The 12,348-nt window shown below is 41.4% G+C and overlaps 1 protein-coding gene across 1 annotated transcript in view; it reads left to right on the top strand.

The window, feature by feature from the left end:
• Positions 1 to 12,348, top strand: part of LOC126392901 (contactin-associated protein-like 5) — a 179,777-nt gene that overhangs the window by 78,903 nt on the left and 88,526 nt on the right. Inside the window, exon 8 of the mRNA XM_050048626.1 lies at positions 3,859 to 4,126. Within this exon, the coding sequence (XP_049904583.1) occupies positions 3,859 to 4,126 (268 nt within the window). The remainder of the gene's footprint in view (positions 1 to 3,858; positions 4,127 to 12,348) is intronic.

The following is a 12,348-nucleotide window of genomic DNA, read 5'->3' on the forward strand; positions in this document are numbered from 1 at the left end:
GTGAAACCCTTGATGCTGCATTTTTCCTTGCTCTCTCTCTCTCTCCCATCCTTCCTGTCATGCTTCACTGTCCTGTCAAATATAGGCAAAAAATGCTCTTTTGCCAAGAGGGAACTTTAGATATTGGTCCCTAGATTATGTTCACAGAGTTTCATGCAGATCGGTCAAACTTCCTAGGAAGAGATCGATTTTAAGTGTTTTTCAAAATTCAAAGTTTGCAATTTCAATCGGTTGCTATAGCGCCCCCCTTTGGCCAATTGATGTAATATTGCTTCATTCGCATCCTCCCATGACCCTCTACCACTGTGCCAAATTTCACATGGATTAACCAAGTCAGTGAGGAGAAAAACGTGGGACAGACACACCCACAGACAGACAGAGTTTTCATCATTCTATAGTAAGTTAAGAATGTGGAGCTACCTGGTGCCTGTGGATATGTTACGTTCCAAAAACCGTAATGTACGTTTGTTCAGATTTGACTGAATAGATAAATCAAAGAATTTGAATTATAAAAGTAAAAATAAATAAATAAATATCATACAAATAACCTGCAAAATCCCTGAGAGGTTTATACCAAAGTATACCGAAGACATATTATATTATTGACCTTATGATGGCAGTAGAGTAAAAGTCAGAATCATCAAAGTTATTACAGTTCATCCTGAGGGGAACATGAATGTGTGTAGCACCTCATGATGGCGCTACAGAATTAGTCTGAGGATCACCAGTCATCGGGATACATCATCTGGGGACCATGAATGTACGCTTCGAAACGTCCTGGCAATCCATCCAATAGTTGTGAATCTTTACTAAGAGCAACAAATGTCCACTTTAATGGTGGTGCTGGAGAAAAAGTCAGAGGATCACCTACGTCACCTGGGGACCATGAATGTCTGTACGAAATATTTTGCCAATCAGTCCAGAAGGTACTTAGATATTTCTGTCAGAACCAAAATGGTGGACGGACTGTTCCTTCTTGCTGTGAGGTTTCACATTTTTCTCTCAGTTGATTTGTGACGATATTTGATTGCTCAAGATTTACGGCATTCTGGTCAGAAACTTGAGGGAGAGAATAACGTTAAAAAACAATCATGACATCCATTGTGATCCTAACTACCATATCATTAAGTCCAAGTGTGTGTGAATGGATTCATTTGAAGAGTCGTCCTCCCCCACAAATCAGACAGGTCGGCTGAAGATTCACATGCCACATCTCATCTGAGACACCCTCTGCCTTTAAAGTCTGATTGCTGCGTTAAAAGGCCTTTACTGACAACAGAAGCAGTGAGGCTGTCATGATGGGCGCTGTAATGGAATTTCAATGGGACTATCTCCCTGAGGTTGATGGGAGGGGAATCACATTGAGAGTCAAAGAGCTGTGATTGCTGTGTGGTGCCCTGCAGGCGTCGGGACTAATAGGACTCTGACCTTAGCCAGACACGACCAGTCTGTGTTTGAATGTTCCTAACACAACCTCTCCACTGCACAGAATTAAACTGAAATGTAAACGTAAGTGGGTTTTTTATCTTGGCTCTTCTGCCATATTGGTTTGGAGCAAATAAATGCCATGGATTCATCTCGGATGCAGCCTTTTTTCACATTTCTGCGCATTTTAGGGTTTAGACAACATTTGGCCCACATGGAAAAAATTATCTTTAATACATTTCAGGTAATAGCTAAATGACAGTTATTTTATTGACACTTCAGTTGGCTCCCTGTGACACTCTTTAAGACATAGTTTGACATTTTAAGTAACAAGCTTTTTCACTGTCTTGCCAAGAGTTAGAACAGAAGATCAATGCCACTCTTACATCTGGACGGAAGCTACAGTTGGCAGAGGAAAATGTTGGCATTGTACATCTCTGCAAACCACAGATACATTACATTTCCATGTTTCATATCATATCAAGGTTTCTAAAATGACATAGATTGTGAGCTGTCATCAAAGGTGGAGGGGATAGTGGACGGCGTGTCACCTGGGCAAGCCAAGCTGCAGACCAACAAACAACAAACCTAGTTCGGTCAGGAACACTTTTGTCAAAGAAAACTTTATTTTCATTTGTAGGATCATATTTGGTGGTATGGCTCTGTTCTGGGGCCTCTCTACCTTTCCTCGGGCCTACACAGAAAGCCTCTTCCACGCGCCTATGTGGAAAGCCATAAGGCAGAAAGAGCAAACCTCCCTGCCCTTCCACGTGCAAATGAGGAAACCCTGAGGCAGAGAGAGCAAACCTCCCTGCCCTCCCATGCACCTACATGGAAAGCCTAAGGCAGGGAGAGCAGAAGCAAAGACCCCCGGGAACAGAACAGAGTAGCATCCATGACAAACAGAAATGACATTGATAAGTCAGACATAGCATGAAAAGGAGGAGCTGGGGTCGAGGCGGGTTGCAAAGCGGCTCACACAGGAAGCAGCAACAGTAGCCAGAGTAGTTTAAATTAGGAAACAGGAATGTTGGGGGAAAAAGTAAAAGAAAAACGGTAAAGGTCAGGGAGGGGAGTTGCGTGTGTTTGCAAACAGTGACATGAGTGTACATATGAGCATCAAGAGGTGAGTCAGGTAGGGGACATAAAGATACTTATATACTGTAAGATATGTAGGCAGGTTTCAATCACTTCACCACGTTAGTATGGTGATAGCAGGGCCGCGCCTTTTAATAAACATTTCTTTTTGGAGTCTCAAGGAGTACGTTATCTGTGGGCTAACCACTTAATTGTGATGCATTAAGTGCTGCTATAGTCAATATTTGTAAAAGGTTTTTTTTTTGCTCTCCCATCAGTGCACTCTGGTGTGTAACCCAGTATTGCTATCCTTGAAGCTTTTGTCAGATTTTGGTGAAATATTTTCTTAAGTGCCTCAAAAATCTCTTCCCAAAATGAACTTAACTGAGTGTATGTCCAAAATATGTGGGTATGGTTGCCAGTTACCTTTCATCTGAATTCCCTCCAAGTATTTGACTTAGCTACTAAGTGTGCAATACAATGAGATTTTGAGTCAACAACGTGAAAGTGATGGTGCGATACCAACTGCTGGCAGACTTACAATATGACACTGCAGTGTTCCTATTGATGGTGCAAAACAGAAAGAAAGCTCTTGAAATTTTAGGGGAGCTCCCCAGTAGGCTGTTTTCATCAGGGAGTCCCCAGAACTGTTTGGTCCAAAAACGCCTGAAGGCAGCACATAACAGATCCACTCCATCCTTTCTTACCTTTCACAGTCCAAGCTCCAGACATACACTGTGTAACTGTTGACCAGAGAGAACTCAGATTTACTCAGCAAGTAGCTAAAATAAAACTTAATGAAATATCTTACAGTAGCTGAGACGATACAACTTACCTCAGACAGACTGCTCTGCATCAGTTACATCCCAGTAAGATTCGCAAGTTTGCATCGCTGCAATCTGTTAGAATCAAAAACGTTATTGAACAAGTTTTGCAACTGTTGCAAAATTGCATAAATAATTTTGATATGTGAAGGCCTTCAGAGGTGTTCGTAGGCTGATTCTATCACCTTGGATCTGAGCCAGTTTCCATCTGTATTTCCCTAAATGTCAAAGTATTCCTTTAATCATCATGTCTTACCATAGACTACAAAATGTGGCAGCCCCTTTGTGTCATTAATGTGAATTTATATTTCCATAATAATGCAGTTTGACTGGTTAAAGGTCACATTTCATTATTTTGGTTGGGGCTCTGCTCATGATTGTTTAACCATCTGCTCCCTTTTTTCCCCCTTGCATTTTAGCATGACATTTATTTCCAGACATGTCACAGTAAACTTCCCGTGAGACCAGCCTGTCCTGACATGTAGCCGAACATACGTGTAAATCTGTGTCCTTGGGTTCTGTCGTCCTCTAGGGCAACGTGACCTTCTCGTGTTCGCAGCCCCAGCTGGTGGCCTGCACCTTTTTGAGCTCCAGCAGCAGCTTTCTGTCGCTTCCGTCAGCAGCGTCTGCCGCGGGGGGTTTCTCCGTTCGCTTTCAGTTCAGGACGTGGAACCCGGACGGGCTGCTGCTCTCTGTGCAGCTGAGCCCGGAGCCTCGCAGATTGGAGCTGCAGATCCACAACAGCCGGCTTCAGCTGACCCTCCACGGCTCAGGACGGCCTAAATCAGAGGTCTCTGCTGGTGAGTCCACAGGCCACACATGCAGAAAACACGCCTGTATTATATAACTGTTTGTGAGGACCGTCCCTGACTTCATTTGCTCTCACAGATTGAACTCTGACCTCTCTGTAACAAGTTTGTTTGAATTCCAGCGGTGTTTTTACTTAATGTGTCTGCTTAAAAAAAAAAAAGAAAGAAGAGGAAGCTCTATCATGAATAAATAATCATGATTAAGTTGAATTGATAGTCTCCTCAGATCAGTGGATTTTTAGACCCCATAAGCAATTCATTTACATATAAGGTATTAAAAAGAAAACAGTGTATATCTCCAAAAGTGCGTTTTCTAACTTCATTTTACTCCTCATATTTTTTTTTTTTTTTTAATTAGGTGATGAAGGCACAAAACAAGTGAAACACATGACGGGCAGGGACGACACTATGTGGGAGACAAGACGTGTAAAATAACAATTAACACATAAGACAAACACAGGCATATTGGCATGTTGGTATATGTATGCTGATGGTGTTGAGTGGCATTTTGTGTGTTTGTTGGTGTGTGTGTGTGTGTGTGTGTGTGTGTGTTTGTTGATGGAGTTGATTAATTAGTAATAACGGGGGAAATGAGTCAGAACAAGAGGAACAGGCGAAAGGGGAAGAGTCACAGGTGCAGATAGATAAAGCAAACTGAACGTAGGAATAAAGGATACAGAAAAATAGATAAATAAATATATGAATACATAAATAAATAAATACATATATAAAATAATGAATACAAAAATAAAAATAAATAAAACATTTTTAAAAATTAACAAGAAAAGTAAATAAATAAGTAAAATAATAATAATCAAAAAAAATCTCTCACTCTCAACCCCCACTCCCTTCTGTCTCCTTCTTTAAATTCAACTCTATAAATAAAAAGTGAAATGACATAACCCTGAGAGGGGGCTGACTGATTGATCCCACCACCTGCTGCTCCTTTACCTACGTAGAACAACCCTGATACCCAGTGGGAGGGGTCTGTTTGTGAGGTTGGATGTGTGTGTATGCATTCATCAAATCAAATGGTCCTTTTTTCCATGTGTGTTACCTTTTCCTGAAGAAAATGTTGTTCTTGCATGCCTCCCTGGAAAGCAGCAAACATATTGATTTACTGATTGATTGGGGAGAACATTAAACAACAGCAGAACTATGTGAAAACATCTGTCTACAAACTCACTCACAACTCGTGCTGTATAATCCAAGTCTCATTTTTCCAGTCGTGTGCCCAGTATTTCCCAAACACGCTCTCTTTCGCTAAACTGAAAGTGAAACTTACCTATGCACCAGGGGCGATTGCTCTGAACTTCCCCTAAAACTTCATAGAAGAAATGGTCAAATATGCACTATTGAATTTACATTAAAATAAGAGTTTACACTGCATTAAATGTGAGCTAGCATCATGACTCTGATGTTCAAACGTCAGCTGTTTATCACCAGTTTTCAAACACGACCTCCCTGTCATACATTCTCGTGTCAGCACGGTGGACGTGGAGCCTCCAAGCATTCCTGTGAGACTGCGCTGAGCAGGTTTTTTTCATGCAGCAAAGCGAGACGGTCATTGGATAAATGTGACAGAATCATCACTTCCAGGGAGGCTCAGCTTCCCTGGGACCTAATGGAGCGGTAGGAGAGGACGCTCGGTGTATGCATGATGATTGGAGGAATTGACTAAAAGGCTGAACCCCTTTGTGATTGACAGCGCTTTGGAAATACACACCGGCATCGTCGCATTTTGAGCTCAGTCCCGTGCGGATATTTGCGAGTGGAGTCTTCTGACAGAGTGCCGTCCGGAGTTCCCTATTTCCACAAGTGATATAGCTCATTTTCACCGTTCTGAAATCTCTGAGGTGTGTTTTGCTGTGGTTCTATGGCATGAGTGTGTCTGAAAAACGGCTTCAGTTAAATGTTTCTTTTGTAAGTTACTGCCTCGCTACAATATGACACATTTTATGATGTAAACTTAAAGTGAGCTTGTCCTGTTTGAAAGACCAGCAGCCGGCACTGCTACGCACTCTTCAAAGCCAGACTCCTGTACTAAAGCTTTTTATTGTTGCACCTCAGCCAAGGAGGACGCCATTAATGTTCCTATCATGAGCTGTCACAAGCTTCTTGTCCATGAGTAGATGCACGCTTCCTTCTGCGCAGTGATATGGTTGGCAGGTGTAGTTCAGTAGGAAGAAAATAGTTCCAACATGAAACTGCTCTCAACAAGGTCTGTGGATTATCTTGAGTAAGCAGGTCATGATTTATATAAAGAGACATTTCTGTTGAGTTTTTAAATGTGATTTCTGTTGCACTCTGAGCTCCACAAGCTGAGTGCCATCTAGTTCCAGTATATTGGATAGAAGGCAGACATCTCTACAGCTGATATCTCAGACACCAAAACACTCTAGACTGATGAATAGTGCCACAGGTAATAGGAAAAATATTTATTTTTGATTCGGGGGGTGATCTGTCCCTTTAAAAATATTCTCTCTAAATGTTTTATGATGAGGGAAACACATTTCCCGGAGCCCAAGGATACACAAACTATACATTTTAGTGAGTAACACTGAATGTAGACATAACTTTTGTTTGTTTACAAGAAAACTCCACAGGGCCCCTTTGAGTGAACCGCCAACTTTGTTTTATGCATTAATTAAAAAACCTTGGGAGGGAAAAAAGAGTAGAAATCTGGCAAAGGAACAACAGCACGAATATATCTCAGCATTAATGTGGTCTCAATTCTAAATCTAAGACCTGTAATCTTAAACTGGACCTTAGATGTGGATGCACTTCAGAATTTTTTTGTCATCTTACTTGTGGTTGAACTTGAGATCCATACGTGCACATGCTGACCCCATATTTCTCTGTTTGCAATATGGAGTGCACAGACTCCACAGGGCTGCTTGTTTGTGTGCTTCACTCTACTGAGACAAAGTATACAGAAAGACAGTGCCGCCTTAATCCACGACGCGGAGACTGAATGTGTTGGCTCACGCAAGTAATTTCATCCGACTTACTTTAACACCTTTGTCCTCAATAAACTCCAAAAAAAAAGTTTATTTTCTTGGAATTACTTTGAGGAGAAGAAAATCGTTCAATCCTCTGTACAGGATTGCTTAGTAAATATAACACAGATAACCGTGATTGTTTGGGGAAGCCAGACTTTCAGCAGATGGTGGGCTGCAGGGAAATATAGATGGAGAAGACAACCGCAGCTAAGGGACAATATTCCCTTTTATATAATTTACCTCAAGCTGTATTTAATTACCTGTCTGCACGAGGGACTGGCAGCCTCTGAGCTGCAGCACATGAGCAGTTTGACCTGGAGTCCTCTTGTTGTTTGTAATAACAAAGTGTAAGTAAAAGTTTTACTGCAGATTAATTTAGCAGAGTAAAGAGGCAGTCTGATATTAGTTTGTCAGGGATTGACTTTGCAGTAATTTGGAGTATTTATTTATTTATCCACTTATTTTTATTAGGATTCCTCAGTTTTTCCTCCTCCTTGGGTGGATTTTTGGAGGTCAGGGCTGAAATTACTATTGAACACGAGCTCTGATAGCATCTTGGTTACAAATTCAGGGGGACTCAGATAGCTACTCAGCACAGAGGCCGGCAACATTTCAGACGTACGGAGGGATAATCCCTCGGATCTGGTCTGCAAATGTGATTAAAACGCAGATTTATCCTGTGTGAATGTGCTGCATTAAACACAGACATGGGGGGTACATTCCTTAATTTCATTAGGATCCCAAAGTAATACTAAAAGGTTGCGTGATACTTGGAGCAGCAGGAAATCTGCTCTATGATGGATGTGCTGAATCATAACCAGGCAGAGAAAGCTGGACTCACTGCTGGTAAATCTGCATTGTTCCTGCGGTGCATAAAGATCTGCTGGGTCAGTAAACACCAGCGTGCTGTGCAGGGCCACGGCTGTGTTAAGTTTTTAAAAAAAAAATTACCTGTTGCTTCTATTTGGAGCCTCTGTAGCGTGCATGGGCGGATTATTAGACAATGGACACCTGGGCACACACATGCAGAAGGCCCCACCACCTCTTCCTACATTGGAGCAAGACACACAGACTGTGTTGTGGTTTTGACAGTTTTTTTGTTGGCGCTGGTGTTACTTTAATAGGGCTGAGCGTCCACCAAAGACTTTCTTTTCCCAGCCTAAAATGGCAGTTGCTATGTAGCGCTTGTATTTGTCCTCTGTGACACTTGGTCTTTGTGATATTTGTGCTGCCCCTTCTCCACTGAGATTGGACAGGTGGTGACAGTGACAAGGGCAGCGTTTCACCTGAAGTAATACAATTTTCAGCTCTTATTTCTAATCAGAAAAATGGATGAATACTCACAGACAACTGTCAGTGTTGGATTTTATCATTATGGATTTATTTTACCAAGGTTCAAAAAGACACAGCCATTCAAGGCTGCAGTATAAAGCTTCTGAAAGGAATACAATCACACCAGAGCCATTGTTGGAGCGGCAGCATGGTTAACGTTAGCTTCTGGGCTAAAAAATTATAAGTCTCTTTCAGAGGTATTAAACATTAGTAACCTTTTGTTGTATATGACCTCATCAACCCCAGAGTTAACTTCCATAGTGTCCAGTATGTCAGATGTTGCTCATCAGTCCAGTTCAATGCTTAGTTGTGAGACGGACTCACACAGCTCAGGTAGAGGAGAGTTACAGTGCGCAGGTTATTTTTGGATAATATTACACTGGAGATCACATTTATTTTTCACTCGAGACATTCCACTCGCCTGAGCACAGTTTACTCGCCCTGGGCGTTAAGTAAGTGTTAATATCGAGCTCTGTGACTGGGAAAAAAACCCCAGCTTTGGTGGACACACAAAGCTGCCAGGTAGAGTTCACTCAGTGCAGCGTGGTGTTTTAGTTCATGTAGAGAGAATGTGCTGATCTTTTGATGTCATTGACCAATCGATTGGTGAGAGAGTAGGTAGAATTTCAGTCCACCAAAATTATCTTTGGTTGACTACAGCCTTACGTTGTGTTAATATGTCTCTTTGTAGTTGTTTTGTGTCTTTGAGGGCATTTTGTGTCTCTGTGGTGCTTTGTAGTCTTTTTTGTGTGTCTTTGTGTTCATTTTATGTCATGCTTTGGTTGTTTTGTGTCTCTTTGTGGTTGTTTTGTGTCTCTTTGTCGTCATTTTGTGTCTTTGGGGGCATTTTGTGTTCCTTTATGGTTATTTTGTAATCTTTTTTTGTCGTTTTGTGTCTTTGTGTTAATTTTATGGCCTGTTTTGGTTGTTTTGCGTCTCTTTGTAGTATTTTTGTGTCTTTTTTGGTCATTTTGTGTTAATTTTATGTCATGTTTTGGTTTTTGTATTTCCTATTTGTAGTTGTTTTGTGTGTCTTTAAAGGCATTTTGTGTCTCTCATTTTGTCTTTGTGTTCATTTTATGTCATGCTTTGGTTGTTTTGTGTCTCTTTGTGGTTGTTTTGTGTCTGAGGGCATTTTGTGTCTGTGGTGCTTTGTAGTCTTTTTTGTGTGTCTTTGTGTTCATTTTATGTCATGCTTTGCTTGTTTTGTGTCTCTTTGTGGTTGTTTTGTGTCTCTTTGTCATCATTTTGTGTCTTTGAGGGCATTTTGTGTTCCTTTATGGTTATTTTGTAATCTTTTTTTGTCGTTTTGTGTCTTTGTGTTAATTTTATGGCCTGTTTTGGTTGTTTTGCGTCTCTTTGTAGTCGTTTTGTATCTCTTCAAGGGCATTTTTTGTCTCTTTTAAGTATTTTTGTGTCTTTTTTGGTCATTTTGTGTTAATTTTATGTCATGTTTTGGGTTTTTTATTTCTCTTTGTAGTTGTTTTGTGTGTCTTTAAAGGCATTTTGTGTCTCTCATTTTATCTTTGTGTTCATTTTATGTCAAGTTTTGGTTGTTTTGTCTCTTCAGGGGCATTTTGTGTCTCTTTATGGTGACTTTGTGTCTTTTTGTGGTCGTTTTATGTTTTTTGTGTTCATTGTGCATCTTTTTTGTTTGTTTTGTGTCTGTTTGTGGTCATTTTGTGTCTCTTTGGGGTAATTCTGTCTTTTTTGATTGTTTTGTTTCTCCTTGTGGTTGTTTTGTGTTCTTTGCTTTAGTTATGTGTCTCTTATTAGAGGGAATTGTTTGCCTCTTTGAGGTAATTGTGTGTCTGTACTGGTCGTTTTCCTCTTTGAGGTAATTGTGTGTCTGTACTGGTCGTTTTCTGTCTGTGGTTGTGGTTCTGCCCAGTAAGCCGTTCAGTAATGTGTCTGTGGTCGTGTGCAGCAGTATGTTTTTTAGCTGCAAAAATCTGCATATCTGTTTTCATTCCAAGCTCCCAGAAAAGAGGGAAGTAGTGAATCTCAAACTGAGCATTTTAATTAAAAGTAAATCAGGTTCAGGGATTATAAACTATTCTCACCTTTCTCAGCACTCTTCTCCCAAGGTGCAACAGTATCACATACCTCATAGCAATGTCAAATGTTGTGCAGCGGAGGTGTCTCAGTGCAATCGTTAATCTGAGCTGCAGGGCTCACCAAAGTTGTTGAAAATAATTTGAAAAATTCTAATTCTATTCTTCTTTCTCTTCACTTTTCATTGGAAACATCACGTCTCTGTTGAAAACTGTTCCTTTTTCAGTTTGATGAGTAGACAATAGAATGGCTTAAGGAGAAATGCAATTGGCCCTGTTTGATAAAGTGCTGTACTTGAGCTAAGTGCACGAGAGCGTTAATGTGGAAAGAATATCGATCTGTGTCCTCCCTCTGTTCAGCCCAGAAATGATGTGCTCCGACAGTAAAGTCTTAATTTTCACACAAGCGAACAGTCGGACCAGGAGATGCACAAGTGTCTACAATGGGTAACAACATACAAAATGAGTGTTTGTTTCATTCACCTCACTCTGCATCGACTGCCAGTTGGGGTTGTCAAGGACTTGAGACAGCTGCCACTGCAGCTCGGTGAAGGAATGACATGAAGCTGTCACATGAAGCTGTGTATTTCCTGGAGGCAGCAGTGGGGCTCAGAGATGTAGTCTCAGACAGAAGACGAATAAGCAAATATTTTATTTTTCTTGAGCAACAGTCACGCAGGTTACTGATGCGATACAAATAAAAACCATTAGTTGTGTGTTCTAGATAGTACTTTGGTACTTGAAGCTTGGCCGGCAGCAGGACGGCAAGGAGATCATGAGATATATATGAGCTGAAACAGGGAGGAGGGGGGGGGACTCCCACTGATATTCGCTCGTAGTCCCTTGCGGCTACACTGCTCATTCCATGAAACAGTCAATGGAGTGGAGAAAAAAAATGCCCATGGCACTCACAGTCTTCTGGGTAAAAGGTTTTTGTGGAAGCGACAGGCATCATTGGATAGTGAGTGAAATTCTCAAGTTTTCCCAAGAGCCTGGACGGATCTGATTTTAGACTAACTAAAATATCTTCCAGCATGCACTCTGCATGACCACCTCGTCCCCACGGAGCTCCCGAACCACAGCACAGCTCAATCTGGATGCTAATTTAGTCTCAGGATGGAGGCGTGGTTCAGTCATTTCCATTCATTGTGTGTGTTGTCCCCCTTGAAGGCTGCGGCTCTGTGAGATGAGCTGTCAGTGTTAATTCAGAAGAAATGGTTTGGGGATCAAGCTGAGTCGGCTAATCACTCATCTTTTTTTGGTTTGGGTTTTTAAAGACTGGATGGGTTTAACCCTTGGAGGCCCACAGCTGTGAAACTGCAAGATCTTTTTCAAAAACTGTCTTGTAGTAACCTGCTCCTAACTGCATATAAACACTAGGCCTACATATCCTAACACTGTGGACTCTAAACTCTGTCATAGCAACATTATTGGCACAACACATTAAGTTAAACATTGGTGTCTCTCTCTTTTTGACCAATTTCAACAATTGTCCAAGAAAGTATTCAACCTGCAGTGTTCATGAAGATGGTAATCATAAGTTTCTCAAAGACATTTCACCTCTCATCCAAGAAGCTTCTTCTTACGACACCACTTATCACCCACCTACAATAGGCCCGTTTCCACCGCAGGAACTTCGGGGTAAATTTACGGGGCTGGGGCCGTTGGTGCGTGTCTCCACCGCAGGAACCACCCCCGAAGGACAGAGTTCCGGAACTTTTACTGGGGCTAAACAAGTCCCTGCCTCGGAGTAGGTACTCAAAACGGCTCTGAAAAACTCCTGGCTGGGGCTTGGGGATTACTTGGTGCTGATTGGATATACTCA

This window comes from Epinephelus moara, chromosome 7, assembly GCF_006386435.1.
Source record: "Epinephelus moara isolate mb chromosome 7, YSFRI_EMoa_1.0, whole genome shotgun sequence".
NCBI lineage: Eukaryota > Metazoa > Chordata > Actinopteri > Perciformes > Serranidae > Epinephelus > Epinephelus moara.